Here is a 21,621-nt window from a genome sequence, read left to right as displayed (position 1 = left end):
AATCAATATTTCTAAGATTTGCAAGGGATCGGAGTATATATTTTTTCGATATTTTTTAGATAAAAGAAAGGTGTCAAGTAATTTAATATAAATATAAATATTTACAATATATTTGAATCCAGATTTACAAGAGTTTCCTTTGTGAGCCTAAATAAGATGCCACAAAACACCTGATAAACACTATTTTAATTTTATCGTTTTAAAAAAGGTGTTTATTTTCAAAAATGACTGGACTTAGATTTTTATACAAATTGTCTTATTTTAAAAGTTTAACTTTTAAAAAAGAAATCCGGAAAGAAGTCCGAAAACAACTTCAATTTTAAGAAATTCAGGCATTGATATTGACACAACAGAAATTGTCTCTCTCTTTTTTAAACCTTGACAGTGGCTGTCAAGTATAATTTTCATTAATTAAAACGTAAAATACATCCATCGTTCTATATTCAAAACATCATCCAAACTACATTAACATCTAAAAAACATCCACATCTAAATATCAACATCTAACAACACAAATAACTAAAACAATAATAAAAAAAAAAAACAACAATGTCCTTTAGTGATAGACGCTGATAACCTTCAGTATTAGTTGGCTAACGACCAAAGGAAATGAGACATCTTTTTTTTTCTGTTTAGATTGCGGACAGAGAAGGCAGGGTATCGCGTCACAATACACATATAATTTATATTTTTATGAACAACTTTGCCCCCTTTTAAGTGTTGCCTATAGTAACAATTTTTGTTTTTAAGTTGTAATAATTCTACCTTCATCTCGATTTATTATACAACGAATATAATTTTTTTTTTAATAATCGGATTAATAATTCTACCTTCATGATCAGATGTCAACTCATATTCAAATTATTCAATCTTGATTGGACAGATAAAAACAATAAACAAGGCAACAAAAAGATAAAAAAGATACCATTGGTCAATCTGAACCGTCGAGTCAATATATCAAACCCTTGACATCCTCCAGTTATCCAACTAGTCTGGCCTCGACATGTGCTTATTTTGCTAGCATTCTTTATGAGTGCCTCCTGAATTAGAATTACAGAGAAAAAAGAAGAGAAGGCAAGAAAAGCGAGAGAAAGTGTGCGAAGGAGAATTTACCTTCTAAATTGAAAAATGACAATTAGAGGAAAAGACAATTTAAATTTCTCTCTTTGTTTTTTTTTCCTTTAAGGTTAATGGCTTTATTCTTTGTTTTATTTATTTCCCTTCATTTCTCCTTATAATAAAATTGGTAAAAAAATATATATTCACATCAATGTTAGACTGAGTAAAAATAAGTCAGATCGTTATATTTTTTATTCGTATAATTTTTTTACGGGCCGTGGTTAACTTTTAAATTCGGTGCTCGGAGAGAAGTGTCCTGCAAAACGGCCCGTTAACATTAAACTCGTTTTATCTTATAATCTCTCTCTTCTGCTTGCTGATTTCCCCGTCAGAATGGGGGCGGTTCGGTCGGATCCGTTCGATCTGCATCAATATATGTGCGAACTTGATCCATGCGAATCCCAAATCTCTGTACCCGAATCTTTATGTGGATCGAACGGCTCCGAACCGTCTGACTGCCACTGATTCCTTTCCTGTCTACTCGTCTATATATCCCCAATCCCACCGATTTCTCTACAGTAGCAGTCCAAATTCCAAACTATGGATCCCGATAGGTATCTGCGATAGTCTTACAGTGAAGGCACTGTGTTATCTTTTTTGGTTTTATATATTTTTTTACCTTCTAATCTATTTCTTTTCTTTTCTTTTCTTTTTTTAATTCTTCCACAGGTTGAATTCCCCTAGCACATCTGCGATTGCAATCGAAGCTTTTGGACATGGGCTCCATATTTCTCAGGTAATCTTGTAGATATCGTCTAGATCAAGTATTACGATTGGTGAATAGTGAACCACAAATCATATAAATTTTTTAGTTCTAATCATATTGCAAATTTTGCAGAAACTAACCTTTTAATGTGTTTTTTTTTTTCTTTTGCATTGCCGCAAAAATAATTACTTTGGAGTTTATTCACTTTAAGTTAGTCAATTTGACAAATTTTAGTTAGTCCTACAGAAAGTGTTTTTTGTACCAGCAGATACTTTACCAGTCTCTAACAATTTGGAGCTATATTTTATCAGGATCCAAACTCAAAACATCTTGGAATGACAGTATGGGATGCATCAATGGTTCTTGTAAAATACTTGGTAATTAGTTTCTCTTTTAAGACTTCTGTAAAATCCCAATATCTCTTTATATTTCATACAAATAGAAAATAAAGCGTATACAAAAAACTATAGTTGATGTTTTCCCTTTTTTTATGTTAATATACTGGTAGGGTCCATATGGGTGCATAGTGTTTGGTGTATCCAATTTTGAAACTAATGGTTTGTGCAAGGAATGATTGGATTGCATTGCACCAGAACCAATTAAAGTATGTATATGAACTTTATTGCCCTTCTGAGCTTTATTGCATATATGTGGAAAAAGATAGTAATTTGAAATATATAAAGAAAGTACTACCTTATAAATTGCTAAAAACATTTGAATTATCTGTTTTAAACTAATTTCAGGAGAAGAATAGCAGAAAAGGGAGATTTAGCCCGGCCAAGATGAAAGGCAAACGTGTGATTGAACTTGGAGCAGGTTGCGGTCTAGCAGGGCTTGGTAATTTTTCGAGATTTATCATCATTTATATTTTTTTTCTAAGTTTTACTGAGTAACCTTTATGATGTACTTATATATGCGATATGTCCTCACTTTACCCTAAAACCCTATAATCCAAAGCAGATATATTGTTTTTTGAGGAGGGTTCAAATGCACCATCATTTTGGTGCTCCAATATGCTCCACGTCCTTTATCTTCATTTTCAAATTTTGAACGGTCGATCCGAACCGCTCAACATGATCATAATAAAACATGCTTGGAGACCAAATTTTATATTTTTTAGAATTTTTTTAGATAGGTACAATATGACTTTAGCGGATGGTACAGAATCTCCTTAAAAAAGTGATTTTGTACCTATCTAAAAAAATAGTAAAAAAATTCTAAAAAATATAAAATTTGGTCTCCAAGCATGTTTTATTATGAAGATCATGTTGAGCGGTTCGGATCAACCATTCGGACTTTGAAAATGAAGATAGAGGACGTGGAGCATATGGAGCGCCAAAATGATGGTGCATTTGAACCCTCCTCATTGTTTTTTTTTTCCTTTTCATATTTCGTTTATAACATAGAAGTATTATTTAGTTTTTAAAACTATTATTGTTTTCAATTTACTCTCTATCTGGTCTTTTTTTTATTTGCTCACATATTAATGAATTTCTCTAAACCACTCTAAAACCCTAGAGAACCCAAAAATCATGAAATCCTGAAAAGCATGGCCCTGAAAGCACAAAACACTAGTAACACCCATCTTTCATGTACCAAGTTTTCTATAACACACATATTCCTTTATTTTTTTATGAAGCCCATCCAAACCCACCCACACACCCAAAAAAGAAGTTCCTTGATTGTTCTTTCTTTCCATCCTTATATTAGATGCATTATTTCAGGAATGGCATTGTTAGGTTGTGATGTGACATTAACCGATCAGTTGGAGGTTCTTCCTTTGCTTACAAGAAATGTTGATCGAAACAAATCTTGGATTTCTCAGAGTAATTCTGATTCAGGTACTTACTGGTCTTGTAAGGTATTGGTTTTCCCAGTTTGCAATTAAGCCCAAATTTAACTCAATTAACACATGTTATTCCCTCAAATGTGTGATTATGGTTTCATTATCCAATTGATATTTGATGCAGTGGTACTGGACTACTGAAATGGTACCAATGTTCGGTACTAATAATTTTTTTATCTAGAAGCTAAAATTCATGTAGTTTGGGACTGGAAGTTGAACAAATTTGCGATTGTGCATGCTGTGTAGGTACTTTTGGCTCAGTTTCAGTTGCTGAGCTGGATTGGGGCAATAAAACTCAAATTGAGGCTGTGGGACCCCCTTTTGATTACATCATTGGAACCGATGTTGTATGTATTCTTGATACTATTTGTTTGTCAATTTTTAATTGTATTTATTTCATAATTGTTGGCATTAATTCCGTTAAGTTACTAGACCACACCAGCTTTAAGTTACTAGGTTATCTATTTAACTAAATTTATTGTTAATATCACTTCTCTTGCTTTTGTTTTTTGGGAATGAAGTTATATTAGGCCATCCAAATAATATAATAAACAACATTTTAGGTCCTTTACTGGGCAGTAAGCACCATTTTAGTTCTTCAATTGTCAAAATTTGAGTTAATATTTTTAAACACTACACAGATGAGAACATCCATTTTCATATATTTTGTATTCACTACACTTATATTTTGTCTTGTTCAAGGTTTATGCGGAACATCTATTGGAGCCACTAATTGAAACTATTTTGGCTTTATCTGGTCCCAGTACAAATGTACTTGTAAGTTCATTTCTTAAATCTTAACTCTTCTAGGAACATTGTCATGAGGTACACATTTATTTATTCCCCTGCAAACTGAGAATTACCCCAAATACCCTAACAAAACATGAAAAATGACCTTGTTGTGTGTTGCTTCTCATTTGCATTGCAATGCCGCCAAAGCCTCTTCTTCATTATGTCCCTCTTGTAAAATGAGGTATGAGTGGTATTACATGCATATCTAGTGGTATTAGTGTTTTGTAGGAGAACATATCCTGTTTTTTGGTTTTAGTAGGGCAGATTTGACATTTCTGTATAAATAACATCAATTTCAGATAGGTCATGAAATCCGCTGTACGACAGTGCATGAACAAATGGTAGAAATGATGAAGAACCATTTCATAGTCAAAACCATCCCAAAATCGAAGGTATCAGTTTATTTCGTTCTTTTGCTTTTTTTCTTAAATCAGGAAATTTTAATGCTGGCAAATGTACATTTCCGACTAGAGCCAGAAATAAAATGTAAGCCTTCTGGTTAGATTCAAAATGTGAGACTAAGGAAATTTTGAGGCAGATATCGTATATTTTAGCTTTGAGGGAGAAATCTGGAACTTCGGAATTAACAAGTTTTGGAGAACCTTTGCATAATTAAACCTTTAAAAATTTGAGTAGATGAAAAATTTTGTACAGGAAATTGTAAAACTTAAAAGCAAACACTTCTTTCCCCTTTTTGTTATTCCAAATGTTGTTATTTTCATGAGACAGATGGATATCAAGTACCAACATCCAAGCATACAATTGTACATGATGGAATTGAAGGCTCGGCCAAAATGCAACATTGAACCCTGCGAAGCGATAAATAAAAATGAGGAGAGAGAAACTTGTGATTGCGGAGAGACTCAAAATGCAGAACCCAGTGCTCCAGTAGAATTGAAAGACTCGGTACCAGAAAATGGGAAGCTTGATGACTGGGAGATTAGGAGGTGTGGGGCCATGGCAGCTAGGCTTCTTCGAGATGTCAAATTAACATAGATCTTATGAGAACGAGTTACGTTTTACCTTGCAAAATTTTAGAAACATGTTTGCAAAACATTTGAAACATCTTCCACCCTATTCACTTCCTTTAAAAAAAATCATAATTAGAATTTATTTGCTTTCTACACGACTGAGCGAGACAGAGAGATAATCTACACCAATATCCATGCATTATTATCTCTTTTTGTTTTTCTTTGTGTGCTTGGATTGAAGGGTCTTATGTCTCTCATTTTTTTTAAACAACATTAACTCAAAGATTTTTCAAACAACATGAACTCAAAGATTGTTCTTTTTGTTTTTCCAAATGATTTTTCTTCTTATAATGTATCATCTGTCACCACCTTCTATTGCTTCATAGCAAAAGATTGCATCTCAACTCTGAAAACTTTAAAACAACATGAACTATATTTGATTCATGCTAACTCAAAGAGGGCTGAACTTCATTTACTACACGTGACATATAATAGTAGATTTTTATGGGCTTGTTGATGAAAACAAAGTAATATCACAAATGTTTACAATCTTACTTTTAAGTATTTTTTTTTATAAAAAAAAATGAATTGGACTAATTATATAGATCATCGAATTAAAATATTGTTGAGGCGTATTTATAGCCTAGCAGCATGTTAATTGATTTTTCAGTTTGTTCCTTGGTATAGTTCTATGAATAAAGAAACTCCATGATGGTTAAAATTGTTTCTACCAATATGTAATTTGTTTTCAATATATGTTGATTAAGCTTTGAACTACATGCGCTGCATATTAAATATAACAGTAAGTATTTCTAATCAGGTTGATTCAGTATCCATTCAGATATTATTTTATTACAAGTACAGGAATCTAATGCACATTAATTCGTACATATCATATCAAATTTTCTTTCTAAACATTGCTCAAGTGTTTCTATAACATTTAAATCACACTATTTATAAAAAACAACATTAATATGATTGAAAATTTCTAACAACGTAAACAATATCAAATTCATGCTATTTCAAATATACTAGATCAAATTTGGTTCAAATGCAAGTTTACGTACTTTCTGTAAAATTGGCTTCTGCGCGTTCAGATTTGGGACATTAATATGTTTGGATTGCGAGGAATAGAATAGAGCTGTTATTCCCAAACTGGGAGGCAATCCAAACAGAAAATGAAATATTAGAAAAAGCCTGGGTATTTTTTTTGTATGCTGCGCTGAGTCAAAACATCACTGTTAATATCTTTACTGTTAGAATTTACAAATTATTCCGTTAATCTTCGTGCAGAAGCGGATCTTGCAAGCGTAGCAGTATCACTGGTTCTACAAGAAATCACAAGCCGAAGCCAGAAGCCATGTGTTTTCTACGACCTAAGACCTTCAAGTATTAAAATAGTATCTTGGTGCTCTGTAATTTTTCTCTTTTTCAGTCACTATTTCGTTTTTCATCTGATGGATTGAGAGATATATGGATGGTTTATATAAAACCAATGCACCTTTTTTATAATGAGTTGATATCTATTTATAACGGGTCAGATTTTGGATTTGGGTTTCCCATAACGGGCGTACCATTTAATAAATCTAACATTTACCTGTTCAAAGCTAAGGAAAGAAAGTCGAGGAAGAATTATATTGTGTATTTGTGTAGCTAATCTTGCTATTTATCATCATACGTTTTTAATATTTTGGAAAAAAAATATTTGAGTCCAAATTTGATTTGATATATACTTTTATTTATAAAAAATTCCTCATTTTACATATCTAAAAATATCTAATTTTGTATTCAATAAATATTTTTTCTTCCATACGAAGTCCGAATTTAAAAAAAATAATAATAACAAATCAAGACACCTCTAGACTTTTGTTCTGTGATAGCTATGCGGTCGGTTCATATCTTACTGTATTTTATTGATTTCTTTATAGTTTATAAGCTTGTAAAATTGTAAATACGGTGCCGACAGCCAGCTTGTAAAATTAATTGTAAATATCATTAGTTGGGTAATGAAACCAGTGGTAACCCCACTATTTCAAAATTAATAAATAAATATATCAAGACACTACAAGTATAATTCTAACATGTATTACAAAAATTTCCACCGTACCACCACTGCAAAACTTGCCATTCTTGAACTAAAAATCCTACTACTATTTGCTGTTTTATTTATTAAAAAGAATATAATCTACTGAGCAAACCTTTTACAAAGGTGTGCTTCGACAATTATTGTGCGACCTCTTTTTAAGTCACTAGAAGCCCTCTACTACAAAATTGAGCGCTGTTATTTACACAACTCTAATCACAAAAATGCTACCCAAGCTTTTGTGCAACTAAGGTTCATTAGAAGCTCTGTACTACAAAATTGGCACTTGTGTTTTCTCTTCTTTCACTTTTCCTTTCTTTTTCCTTCCCTTGTTGGGTGTAAGGGTAACTATTTTTTAGACCATTTTGCCCTTATGCTTTCATAAGAAGAAGAAAGCCTTCTTGCCCAGAGACTCTCGTCAGGCAACCAAGAAATAGGTGAAGACCCAATAATGGCACAAAATCTAAGATTTAACAGAGCCATTGCTTGATGCTCTTCAGAATTTTCAAACAACTTCATTATCTTCACTTCAGCATTTGGGTCTTCACTAATCACAAGTTCCTCATAAAATTCTCTATATTCTTGTAACACGGAAGGCTCCAGAGAGATCATTCGCATACTCAGCACCTGCAATGCCTCAATAGCAGTGGTGTGCAATCCAGAATCCACATAGGTGGAGAGTGTGTAAGAGATAGTAGCTGGATCTGGAGGAATTCTATCTCTGTGCATTTGTTCAATAATATGCTCTACAACATGAATTCGACCCTATCAATAAAAAAAACAGAGACTCAGATCATGGATTGAAAAGTTAATAAAATATAGCTAGATTGACATTTCCATTTTGGTAGGCACGTGCCAGTAAGGGGTCAACTGGTATGTCTACTGATTAACCTAACTTTGATTAAACTCGCTTTATCCCAATTCATCCCTATTTAGTAACAAATTTGTAATCAAGTTTTCATTAACCTAATGAAGTGCTATTCAAATTGTGCAACTAAGGTTCATTTTACCATGACTTCTCAACAACTATGAAGCAACCCAAGAAAACAAAAACAACAGTGACCTAAAGAACAAAATTGAAGAAATAATTATAGTAAATGCAGACTGCTCTGGCATTAACTGGACTGACACTGTACTCAATATATTAATGCAACCATTAATAGACACCTACTTTTGCAGAAGCTCCTGTAAGTATTGTGTTATAAAGCTCAATGTCAGGTTGAATTCCTTCAACTCCTATTAGTTCCATGAGTTGAAGTACACTGTCAAAATCTTCTTCCAACAATAGTACCTAATCAAAGCAAAGAAAATAAAAATAATTGAGGTGTCAGTACTTTGGAGGAACATTAACTGCATTTTTCAGAGGCCCCTGACAAACTTGAACACTGACTTTAGCATACAGAGTGGGCTGAACTCACCCTTGTTATGCAATTATGCACAGACAAGCTTAAATACAAAAGAAAAAAAGAAGGAAAAGTCAAATACTAGGAATATAATATTTAGTACTGGTTCTGTCACGGATTGGTAGGCATTTTAGCAATTAACATTCACCACAATAAAGTACCTATGTCGGCTACTCTGATCTGAAGAAGAATTGAAAAGATATAAAAAAAAATTAAAAAGCTTGCTATCATTTTCCTGCATATATGAACAAAACATATTGACATACCTTTATGAGGGCGGTATAGGTGAAAATCTGAGGTACGAAACCATCTTGGTACATCAAAGAGACCAAAGCCCATGCACAATTACTGGAAGTCAATAAACTGCAACACTCTATCATGATATTATAGATGGCCGTGTTTGCCGGTATCCCATACAACCTCATAGTGTTGAATACCCTTATAGTGGAGTGAATCTGCCATTCAAACAATCAAAACAGGAAAAGTTAGTTGTAGACAGCTCTTTATTTTGCTCAATTTGCAATCAGACCCTTGGGTTCTTAAGCATATGCAACAGAGAGCAAGATATATAGAGAGAAAGAGACATACTTGGCCGGCCTTAACTAGCGAGTCCAATACAATGTTGTAGAAGTCACTCTTTTGTGTAAGGCTTAACCGTGATAATCTGCTCTCAGCCAAATTTAAGTATTTTAACATCTCATCTATCATACCCTCAGCTCCTAGAGCTCTTATCTATAAAAATGGTAAGATCACATGTTATATCACAAAACAAAGTAAATATGCAGTCAAGTATCATCAAATATGAGAACCTTCAATCGAGATAATAAGAAAGAAACTTACCAGGTTCTTCAAGGTAAAAAAGGTATGTTGAATCTTATTCTTAGACATGTCACTCTCTATAATACTGATCCTTCTAGAAACCTCCGCATGGGATAGCATGTTTCCCTCCTCATATGGTGCATTCACATTTCCAAATATAGAAAACATCAGTGCATAAGTCCTATTGTTCAATTTCACATTAGACTTCCTCATTTGGGCTAATATACGGATTGCTCTATCAGGTTCATCCTGCAAGGTAAATTTTCAACACAAAATAAAGAAGTTAAGGGATTTTATTAATTCTTATTGAAGTGACTATACATGAAAGCAATAAATTCAGATATTGTTACCATGATGTCACATGCAGCAAGTATGGCATTAAAGGGTCGTTGCTTTAAGTACCGATACTTATCAGATACTCTATCAAGAAAATACTCAGCTAAATCTAGCTCCAGTATTTTGCTATAACCAACAGAAATAGATGCAAGTGTATCATCGTAAAGCTGCAATCCCATATCCTCCATTGTTTTAATCTGAAACACCAACATTATTTTACCTCAAAACATGTAATATGTTTGTACATGGAAGAAAATAATGCAAATAGCATGAAAAGAAGTACCAAATCCATGGCATGTGTAACATCCTTTCCAGTAATAACAGACTTTATTAAGCCACTGGATGTATGTTGCGATGGTCTCAACCCAAGATCATGCATCTAAGAAAATAAGTAGCGTTAAAATAACTCCTAAAGTAGTAAAGACCAAACCTGCAAAAGTGTAATAAAAATTTGAAACCCATGTATTATGTACCTGTACAAACAGCTTCTCAGCTATGTCACAATTTCCGAACCATGCACAAGCATGCAAAATATCATTAAAAGCCCATCTCAGGAAAAATTTAACTGGTGATGAAGATGGTATCAGGTCAAACTTACTTCTATAAGAATGCTGACATACAGTCAACTCTTCTCCCACCTCAGATTTTTGGCCAGGTAATAACATCAAATCTGGCAACTCAATCAATGCCGGTATGGGAATATCCAGCCATGGTGATTGGTACTTCTGTTTAGGAGAAACCCTAATAGGTGCCTTATGAGTTACTGCAACTTTCACCATGTGTTGCAAAATGTTATGTGCTGCATCTAAGTCACCCAGCTTCGTGAAAGACCATATAAACTTTCTCAGTATTACTATACTTGGTGTGTAGTACTTGGTACAATCCATCCATATTTCATTTACCGCGAGAAGATTCTTCTGTGAAACTGCAAGCTGAATTCCCAATTTACTATCAATTATAGAAAAGAAAGCACCAAAGTAGATGCTAGTCAAAATGAACAAGTAAATTTACAATAACATATGTATATGCATCTAGACATTTACAAAACCCCACATATGTACTGGCAAGATTACATCATATACTAGAGTAAAATGACCACAATTTCAGCAGTCAACAAGGCAATTACATCTGACTATCTGCGTAAAGCAGATACAGTGATACATGATCTCACTAGTACAAGTACAGAGACACACTGGTAATGAACCTCACTGTCAGTCTACTAAGATCACAACTTTTTGTGCTTGAAAGAATAAATTTTCGATCTTACTAAAGGAGAAATTAAATTTCTGAAATTGCAATCCATGAAAAATCGGGTTTAAAAACACCCCCATATGTTTCAGGCTTACAGAAATTTGCAATCCACGAAAGATCGGGTTTACAAACACCCCATATGTTTCAGGCTGTGCTTTCAAACCAAGGCCCACATTTCAGGCCCATTTATGAGAGGCCCATTTATAACCCTCTGAGCTGCCCCGGAACTACCTTGAATTGCCCCTCACGCTATGAAAACTGAGGAAAATAGACTACCAGCCATTAATTTCAGCGGTTCAGCAGAAGCTAGCAGGGTGGAAATCTAACTTCATGTCATTTAGTGGAAGAGTCACACTTGTCATATCTGTTCTTTCAACCATTCCTCTCCACTACATGCAAGCAATGAAGCTACCCAAGTGGGTGATCAAACCCATCGAAAGATTGCAAAGGAATTTCCCGTGGAAAGGAAATGAATCATGAAAAGGGATAAATTGCCTTGTCAACTGGGACAAGTACACTCAAGGAAAACAGGGGAATGGGAATTATCAACTTCCAAGCCCAAAATGATGCACAACTGACTAAATGGATATGGAAACTCATTCTTCCTCAAAACCCTAGGCAAACTGTCAGGCTTCTACTTGTGCTCTATAGTACCTGATAATGAGGGAACACAACCCGTATGGCATTGGACACAACATGGACAATTCACAAGTACATCTGTGTATGCTCTCATTCACCACAGAGATATGGAATGCATCTATCACCGAGCTCTCTGGAAATTGAAATCCCCTCCCAATAAAATTCTGACACAATAGGTACTCAATAAGAGGGGTTGCAACATCGCACCCAAATGTAAGCTCTGCCATGTGATTTAGCACGAGACTAAGGATCATATCCTATGGCTGTACCCTTACTCACAACGCTTCTATAGATGGATCCTGACACACTTCAACCTTTCCTTGTCAGTAAACAACCTGGACACCATAGACATTTGGGGGTTTAACAGGAGAGACTTGTCGCAAATAATGATCAATCTATGGGACACAATCTGGGTTGCAGTGTGCTGGGTAATGTGGAGAGAGAGGAATGCGAGACAATTCTCCCACAAGAACAGAATTGCATCAATACTGATCCATGATACAGCTCTTGATGTACACCAGTTGTACAGGTACAGTTAGAGGACAGTTACCGTACCAAAGATTAGGTCCAGGGGGAGGATTTGCGACTTATTATTGTTCTATGCTGCTTTAATTTACTAGTTGGTAAACTTTATTTAATTAATACAAATTGTTAGTGGTCAATTTGTCCCCCAACCTTAAAAAAAATAAGTAAAATCTAAGAAGAAAGAAAGCATCAAAATAAGAATGAGCTTGAATTATTTACTGCTAGATTTTTTGGGGCAAACCTTGAGAAGTTCCCAGTAGGTAATTTCAGACTTGCCGATAAATTGGGAGTCCATTTTATCCAAACAGTTTTTGACAGCTCTCAGTTTTTCGGTTCCATGTGAGGCACTTAAGAAAACATTGAAAATTGGCAGAGTATAGCCAGTACAGTTGCTTTCCTCGAGGAGTGTCAACCAATCAACCGCCTACAACAAAAAAAAAAAATACAATCAATAAGCTTTTCTACTCTATCATACAGACATGTTATGTGCTAGAGATATTCGCTAGTTATTAATTATAACCTTGTAGAACAGCATAACAAAGGAAAAATAACGAAGGTAGTGGATGGAAATTGGGTACCTCCTTTGTGTATCCACCTTTAGAAAGTGCTTGAACAATATATCTGCAAATTCCTTTGTTAAAATCTATTGATTTCTCTTCCATTGTTTGCCATGTCTCCAATATAAACTACAATCAATAACAAACTCCATCAATAAATTAAAGAATAAAAAGGTATTCTACATTTGTTGAAATTAACATTACCATTGGATCAGGAGCTTCTGCACAATATTTAAGAATATAGGAAAAATCTCCAGCGCTTAGAGAATTATTCAGAGCTATCTCTGAAAGCATTGCAGAAGCACGCTCTCTATCACCACCACGCAGTGCATTTACAATTTTTTGCTGTGCAGTTCGGCTAGCCAAACTTCCCATCCATCCACTACTATAATGGCCTACAACAATAAATCACATGATAGTTAATTTTAACAAAATTCAATCAAATGTTAGATCTTTTGACTTAGAGAATTATGGATATAGTGAAGTACCAGTAGAATTGGCCAGAGCATGTGTTGAGTGCTCTCTGTTCTCGAATGCATTGACCCCCACCTAAGCAAGACAACTCAACAAATAATCAGAAAGGTTGGTGACAACTGACAAGTGGGAAACATAATGCAGAGAGAAGAAATTGAATTATAGTTGCTAACCTTAAGTAGGGTGTTGCAGGAATAGTATATGTTACTTGATTGGCAAGCAGCTCGCCATCTGCATTGACTAAGAAAATTCTACTCAAACAAATAGAATAAAAGCTGAATGCTTGAAAAATGCTATTTTTTTCTAAAGAAAATTGCATTTTATGAAAGCATTTACTGACAGGAGTCTTTGCATGGTCTCGGGTTGTAGGATGGAGCTTGAATCAACGGGTGTAGATTAGGCCTGATAATATACGAGCTATGAATCAACCCAGCCCAGCCCAGCCCAGCCCAGCCCAGCCCAGCCCAATAATACAGCACAGAAGGCCCAGATATGATTCAGTGACTCGAGGGAAAAAAAAGTCAAACCCAAGGCCAAGGCCAGGTCAACTAGGACTGCTAATGAGCGGGTTTGAGTCCAAACTCGGCCCAGCTCAATTTATGAAGTCTGCAAAACCCGTTCAAACTCAGCCCAACCAATTCATGTTCAATATTGAGCCCCATTCCCGTTCACCTTAAGATCAGTTCTGAAAAGCCCATCCAATTCGCATGCAGTTCGGAAAAGCCCGTCCAACTAAATTAAACCATAAAACATAAACACTGCAGACTCAAGCCTTTTGATTGAATAATAAAGTATATTGACTATATAATCATGAATAGTAAGATAAATAGTGACAGATGATGTAGAATTCAACAACAACAACAACAACAACCAAGCATTTATCCCAAACAAGTTGGGGTAGGCTAGAAATGAAACCCAACTGGAATCTTGACGTAGAATTCAAAACCAGAAAAAATGTTTAAATTTCAATAATGGAAATATTGGCACTGTTTTTTTTTTCTCATAATTTATTTTCCCTGTCAAAGTTAAGCCTGGGCCCAAACCTTAATTAAAAGAACAAAAACAGAAAGAAATAAAAAAGGGAGAATAATGAGGTCTACCAAGCTACCAGATTTGATGCACAAGGTGTCAGGAAACTGTAACTAAAACACTTCAAACCTCAGAGAAAACTGTATATATTATTTGAAAACCATACCAGTAAGGAACAGAAATTATACCAGTACATACCTGATAGTATGAAAACCAATGGTACCAGTCGTCACTGAGTAATTATAATCAATCATCATTTAATTAATTTGTTTTAACTATGTAAGGTTTCTAACTAAATCAAGGATTGCCACCTCAGATTCAAGTCCAGACAGGCTGTGTAATTGATTAACTGAGGTAATTAAAACCTACATAAAAATACTGCCCGATCTCAGAAAAAACTGTATATTAAAGCACTTGCATTTAAAGAGTGCCTAAATCAAAGCACTTGCATTTAAGTATCAAAAGTATAATTTTTGTTTCAAAAACACATGCTTAATTTGGCTGCAGTCAATAACCAAACTTTTGCAGAGATAAACAACAACCTATAGCTTGTGCAAAAGCATAAGCTTAATTGGGCAGCAATCAATTCATGCTATGTGTGTATACTCAAACAAAAGACATAATACTGCTTTTGCTTGTGCAAGTATACCTTTACTAAATAATTGTAAAAAATATATTTTTTATTTCAAAATAATTAGAAAATTATGCCACATCTAAAAATTTCACCCTATCATGTTTTCCATATTGATTTCACCCCTTCTAGGATACCCAACATCAATAATGAGTTGTTTTGCAGATTTGTTGCTTTTTCAAAACCAAAAAAAAAAAAAAAAAAATACTCTTAACTAAAATTCAAAAAACTTAATAAATAAAAGAAATGCAATGGCAATGTAATAATCAGCAAATATTCATTCCAAAATGAAAAGTACAATGATTTGTCGGGGAATATAATCAAGCATAGCACACTAATTTTTTTTTTGTCAGGAAGTGAAGTCCCAGTTTGACTCCTTAAAAATTGATTGGAATTCAACCGAATCAGAGACAACAAGGGAGAGGGAGGAAGGGAGCGCTTACCAAGAATGGAGAGGAGCAGAGAAAGGGTCGGGGAGAGGGGTCGGCGCCAATAGTCTGGGAGAGAAGAGAGAGGCGCTCAGGAAGGTGGTGCGGTGGGACCTCCTGTAAGCCAAGATCGGACTGAGAGTTCAGAGAGGGTAATAGAGAGGCGGAGTAGCGTACAGAGAGAGGGTTACTTGTTCAGACGGGCTAGGCTCAAACGGAGAGATTGTCGTAACTAAGAGGTGCTCAAACGGGCTGTGAAATGAGGTGTTCAACGGGCCGAATTTCGGCCTAGCAGGCCTAAATTTGATGCCCAATTATCTTCTACATACAAACCAATAGTAGGAGATAAAACACCAAATCAAGTTGAGCTGATGTCCCCTTCTAAAAATATCAATCGAGCTTGTAAATGAGAAATAAAGTATACATTTTTAAGGAGATGATAGAATTTCAGCCTAGGCATCTCACATGAGCGTGTATTTAGGAAATTGAATCAATGCGCTAGAGCTGGGCTTGAGAGAGGAATTAATTTTAAATTGGACTGGCGCGCGAAAGAGATCTGGTGGGAAAAAAGCAAGTTGGAGAAGAAATTTGGACTTTGGCGGATCTGAGCCCGACCCGTGTTCGGCCCCTATTAATATATATTTTACATTATCGAACAACGGATAAATACAACATAAATATAATTCCTATATTCAAACACAACTCGTAGAATGCAAACTGTGAAGTAATTTTTTTTTTTTTTTGATTAAAAGATGAGGGTCTAGCCCCATTTATATTTGTATCTTGATAACAATTTTCACACCTCAATCACCGCAATTAATCCCGCAGAAATTTCCAAAACAACTATGAGGAAACCACTCAATCATTAATAAAATACTACTGTTTAATTTAAAACATCAAAGTATTTATGTTGAATTTGCAAGTATTAATCCCAATACAATTACCTCTATTTATGAAAAAAATAGATCAATCCATAAATTATTCCCGCACAAAATTTCTTTTTTTCTTTTTTTCTTTGTATCGTGGTCCAAAACTTCATGGGCTGAAATTCTCAGACAATGATAAATACTTCTCAGACATAATGATAAATACTTGTCAGAAGCAATGATAAATAATTTCTTGGACATCAATAAATAGATAAACATTTATTTCTAAATATTTTAATTGCAACTTTCAATAAAAGATCTATGACTTAAATAGATTAGATAAATATTTTATGTTACATGGATAAATATTTAATGATACAAAAATGAATATTTTGTTCTTGAAATTGTCAATAAGTAATGTTTAATGAAATCAATGTATCATTATGTCAGAGACAATGATAAATACTTCTCAATCATAATGATAAATACTTGTCAGAAATAATAATAAATACTTTCTTGAATATCAATAAATATATAAACATTTATTTCTAAATATTTTAATTGCAACTTTCAGTAAAACATCTATGACTTAAATAAATTAGATGAATATTTTATGTTATATAGATAAATACTTAACGGCACAAAAATGAATAATTTGTTCTTTAACTTGCCAACAAATAATGTTTAATCAAATCAATATATCATCATGTCAGAAATAATGGTAAATATTTGTCATACATAATGATATATATTTGTCAGACATAATGATATATACTTTCTTGAACATCGATAAACATTTATTTCTAAATATTTTAATTGCAACTTTCAGTAATACATCTATGATTTACATAGATTAAATGAATATTTTATGCTACAGGGATAAATACATGACAAGACAAAAATAAATAATGTATTCTTGAACTTGCCAACAAGTCATGTTTAATCAACGGCAGTTATTAGCGGGACCATCAACAGTTAAGGAAGTTATTAGGGGACAGTATAATTTAATTCAAAAGTTAGTTAAGGTAGTTATTAGTGGGGACTATTATTAGGGGACAATATAATTTAATGCCGGGATAAATGGAGGGACAGAGGTGAGGAGAATGATATAATTCTTTTTTATATTAACCATAAGCAGTGACAAGTTTTTTGAGTTTATGAGAAAAAATACGGTTGTGCATAAAAGATGTAAATAAAGTAAATTACAAAATATGAAATGAAAATTGCAAGAGGGGAAATCAAGTTACAACAAGTTACAACAACTATTTTTTACATTTTCAAAGTCCAAATCATTGATCCAAACAGTTAGATGTGATCTCTACAATAAAATGTGCTTGGAGACCAAATTTTGCATTTTTTGGAATTTTTTCACTATTTATTAAAATGGGTACAAAATTCAATGGTCTGAATTTGACTAATTTTTGTACTCATCTTAATAAATAGTAAAAAAATTCCAAAAAATGTAAAATTTGGTCTCCAAGCACATTTTATTGTAGAGATCACATCTAACGGTTTGGATCGACAATTTGAACTTTGAAAATGTAAAATATGGTTGTTGTAACTTGTTATAACTCAAAAATTGTTGTAACTTGATCTCTCCTCAAATTACAATTAAAATTTGTGACTTTTCCTTCTACTGCGTGATCTTCTTACTCAGCCGGATTTGCTAATTCTTCGAGTTGTTTGCTTTCATTGCCAAATTGCTTCGTCTTGTATTTCTTCTATTCTCCTTGTCTTGTCATTAAATATTCTACTACATCTTTCTTTCCACAACGTGTAGTTAGTTAGCATCAATGCTCGGTTCTTCTTAGAGATTGAAATGTTTATCAGCTCTTTTGTCCCCTTATCCATGATTACCCATGTGTCTCTTTGTATTGCTGTGTATATTAGTTTGCTGAAGCTGCAGGTGTTAAATAAATGGTTTATCGTTTGTCCATCAGCTCTACACATATAACACAGGCTTACGGAATGGTTTTGTTCTCTGCTTGGGACATAGTGATATTGTAATTGCTGCCTACGGGCTTTTGAATGGAAAAAAAAAAAAGGCTTGCCAAGTTATATCCTCTTTTCTGCAAGTTCTCCGCAGTTAAGATGAATACAAAAATAAATTTCACAAAATAAACTTACCTTTAATCATGTACTAATTGATTGTGATATCATCATCCACCTGCGAGTTTTGATTCCACTCAGGCCGATATATTTTTTTGAAAAATAGTGGTATTTTACCACCGATTTCATTGAAATCAAGAATCATAGCATATTTGACCTAGTACTTAAAAGTAGTACCAATATCAAATATGTCAAGTCTTTACAGTTGTTCAAAACATAAGCAAAAATAATAGAAAAAAACCAAACATCTTATCATGCACAACACAAGAAGGCAACAATCCTAAGAAAACACAAAAAACATCATAATATGCATAAAACTAAGTACTACAAATCTAATAAGTCTTCATCCTCTTCCTCACTCAGGCCGATATAAATACTGGCACACTCCTAAATTTCTCCATTGGAGACACTCGTCAGAAGGTTTGCCTCAAAGCCAATACAACGATTGATCTGACATTTACGTTATGTCAACCGAGTGGTTTCACGGTACACAACATGCTCCAATGACTATTTTAACCGGTACACAACATGCTCCAATGACTATTTTACGAATTCATTCTCCAATAAGTACAATATACTCATTGGAGCTGTCGGGCACCGTGAAGCCAGTTACTCCGTCGTCGATCCCTCACAAGTATAGTTGTTGAAGGTGTCTGAGTTACTGTTGTAGACGACAATGTTTCATTCAACGTAGCAACATGGCTGACCCAACATAAATGTCAGATCAATTGATATCGCGGCTACGAGTGAAACCTTCATCGAGTATCTTCGATGAAGAATCTAGGAGTGTGTGCCAATGCTTATATCAATCGGTCTGAGCGGAATCAAAATCGCAGGTGGATGACAGTAAGGCATATTGTGAGATTGTGGAGTGAGGTGATGGTGGGTACTTATAGACAGTCGTCACAGTCCAAACCTTCAAAGAAAAGGAACGGTCGTAGTGGGTTGAAATAAGGAAGAGGAAATGGGTGGGACTACTCAGGTTTTACTTTTCCTTTATTTTTGCAAACTTCTTTTATGAGTACTGAGTAATTGTAATTGGGAGGTGTATGATATATGTTGTAATTTGCCTACGGGCTTGAAGTAAGCAAAAAAAAAAAAAAACTTGAACGCGCGCACTCTCACATATGCACTTAAGAGTGGAAAAAAAGGTCTTGTGCCATGACCAAGTGAACAGTGATCCATGCCGTGCTGTGACCAAAATATCAAAGAGTGGTCACCCCACGCGAGTCACATCGTGACTCGCGTGCTGTGACTATTTGCGTGCCATGTTCAAACATAACTGGTCACGTTTCTCACATTTAATTATTTTTTTATAATTTAAGTTAGTTTATTCAAAATTCACCATTTAATTAAGACATAACGGTCCTAATTACACGTGACTCATGTGATTACATGCTATGCCGTACTGTGACCAGATCTTTCGCATGGCGTGCCGTGATCAAAATATCAAGAGATGGTTACGGCACGCGACACCCGAGTCACGACACGGAAAAATAACAAGTGTCGTGCTGTTCTATACTGTAATCGTACCGTTCTGTGCCGTAACCATACCATTCTGTGATGGAGCCAGCTCCACCATGCCATTTTTCCCACTCTATATGCAGTACTCAAACAACCCACGTGAACTAAGCTTAGCTAATTTAGCTTGCAATTTATTACTGCTACATGTGATCACGCGCGTGAACTAGCAAGTAGCAACTTCCCTACTTAAGCTTAGTTTAATCAAGTCTAGACATTTATTTATTTATATATATCAAGCCCTCTGATTCCAAGTAGAGTAATTAATAATATTAGAAGATACTAACAGAACAAAACAAAAAAAAACTAAGACAATTCTCTCTAAGTATAAAATATCAGGAAATAATTAGAAGGTGAATCCTATTGAACATTTCCTTATTCCTCCTCTCATTCGGACGTACAAACAATAAAGACAAATTCTCCAACGGATGAAAAAGAGAACTGCGCGCTTTATTCATATACACCCTTGTGAGGTCGAATCAGTAGAGAAATTGTTCATGTATATCAGGAAAATCAAATATCTTTCTCATGACTATAGGCGCTGGGAATTATGTTAAATAACAGAAAAAGAACAAACAAACAAACAAGTCGACTTTTAAGGACATGTTCGTTTGTCACGGAAATACACGAGATATGATTAGACCGGTGAGAGAACCCACTTTTGAAAAAGTGAAAACCCATAGATACAAGTATGCACAAAATTGATTATGAAAATGTGTTGAATTGAATGTTTGGTTGTACTGTGGAATTAGTTGTGGGAGGTTCTATTTTTCTTTTCAATTAATATACTTAATATTATACAATAGTATTTATTAATAATATTATTATTATTATTAAATAAAGTAGATTAAATAAAGTAGATTAAATAATAACATAATAACATTTATTAGTTATTATAACATGAAATATAAATACTTATTTTTATAATTAAATATATTTTATTTAATGAGATGGATATAATCTAATCGTGTATTTAATAAACTGAATATTTAGTTGTTGCATTTATTAATGAGTTGAATGAAAATGTTAAAAATCTTGTATTTTACCTAATGCTTAAATTATATCTCAAATAAGAAACCTTCGTTAGAATCACTTTGGTCTGAAAATAGAACGGAACAAACGTTATTTTAGATGAAAACAAATCACATTTTTCTTTTTAAAATGGTTGATACAATTATTCTAATTAAGTTGTGTTGTTTTCCATTTAGTTTTACTCGTGTTTCTTTTTAATTAAGTTGTGTTGTATTCTGTACTCTAAGATGGAGGACTGTAGGCAGTAATTAACAACTTCTTTTTAATGCTATATATAACCTTGGAAGTCGCTTCCAACTCTTAAGCTTAATTAGCTTCACTAAGAGCCACATGTGTCTTATCATAAGCTGGATCGATGCATGATTCTGTATTAACTATTAAGAACGTATTTATGAAATGGGGCAGATGTACTGAGCCATGATCCAAATTAATGTGTACCACACATCTTGACCATGCATGTCCATGTGCGAGCAAGCCTATGAAG

General features: G+C 34.1%; 2 protein-coding genes across 5 annotated transcripts; one reads left to right on the top strand and one right to left on the bottom strand.

Moving 5' to 3' along the window:
• The first annotated feature begins 1,577 nt into the window (after nucleotides 1-1,577).
• Nucleotides 1,578-5,587, top strand: LOC144543761 (S-adenosyl-L-methionine-dependent methyltransferases superfamily protein). Of its 2 annotated transcripts, XM_078292153.1 has the most exons (9): nucleotides 1,578-1,673; nucleotides 1,789-1,855; nucleotides 2,137-2,202; nucleotides 2,569-2,662; nucleotides 3,550-3,666; nucleotides 3,918-4,018; nucleotides 4,374-4,448; nucleotides 4,763-4,855; nucleotides 5,193-5,587. In XM_078292153.1, exons 1-9 carry the CDS (start codon nucleotides 1,660-1,662, stop codon nucleotides 5,457-5,459), a joined length of 894 nt encoding a protein of 297 aa, XP_078148279.1. In that variant the 5' UTR covers nucleotides 1,578-1,659; the 3' UTR covers nucleotides 5,460-5,587. The 2 variants fall into 2 exon arrangements, with proteins under 2 accessions (XP_078148279.1, XP_078148280.1); XM_078292154.1 differs by lacking the exon at nucleotides 4,374-4,448 and having other exon boundaries at nucleotides 1,588-1,673.
• A 1,880-nt stretch (nucleotides 5,588-7,467) lies between these two features.
• LOC144543626 (Tetratricopeptide repeat (TPR)-like superfamily protein) lies at nucleotides 7,468-15,776 on the bottom strand. Of its 3 annotated transcripts, XM_078291959.1 has the most exons (15): nucleotides 15,625-15,776; nucleotides 13,862-14,253; nucleotides 13,695-13,752; nucleotides 13,536-13,596; nucleotides 13,252-13,442; nucleotides 13,069-13,176; nucleotides 12,732-12,914; nucleotides 10,549-11,007; nucleotides 10,359-10,454; nucleotides 10,090-10,272; nucleotides 9,761-9,988; nucleotides 9,509-9,652; nucleotides 9,187-9,375; nucleotides 8,689-8,808; nucleotides 7,468-8,282 (listed from the first exon to the last, which is right to left on the bottom strand). In XM_078291959.1, the coding sequence occupies exons 2-15, from the start codon at nucleotides 13,873-13,875 to the stop codon at nucleotides 7,866-7,868; spliced, it is 2,451 nt and encodes an 816-aa protein (XP_078148085.1). In that variant the 5' UTR covers nucleotides 13,876-14,253; nucleotides 15,625-15,776; the 3' UTR covers nucleotides 7,468-7,865. The 3 variants fall into 3 exon arrangements, with proteins under 3 accessions (XP_078148085.1, XP_078148084.1, XP_078148086.1); XM_078291958.1 differs by lacking the exon at nucleotides 15,625-15,776 and having other exon boundaries at nucleotides 13,695-13,761; nucleotides 13,862-13,968; XM_078291960.1 differs by lacking the exons at nucleotides 13,862-14,253; nucleotides 15,625-15,776 and having other exon boundaries at nucleotides 13,536-13,609.
• Nucleotides 15,777-21,621: the final 5,845 nt, after the last annotated feature.

Source organism: Carex rostrata, chromosome 25 (assembly GCF_964058835.1).
Source record: "Carex rostrata chromosome 25, lpCarRost1.2, whole genome shotgun sequence".
NCBI classification, from domain to species: Eukaryota; Viridiplantae; Streptophyta; class Magnoliopsida; order Poales; family Cyperaceae; genus Carex; species Carex rostrata.
The sequence above is the reverse complement of the archived record's forward strand: the minus strand, read 5'-3'. Positions and strand labels throughout refer to the sequence as shown.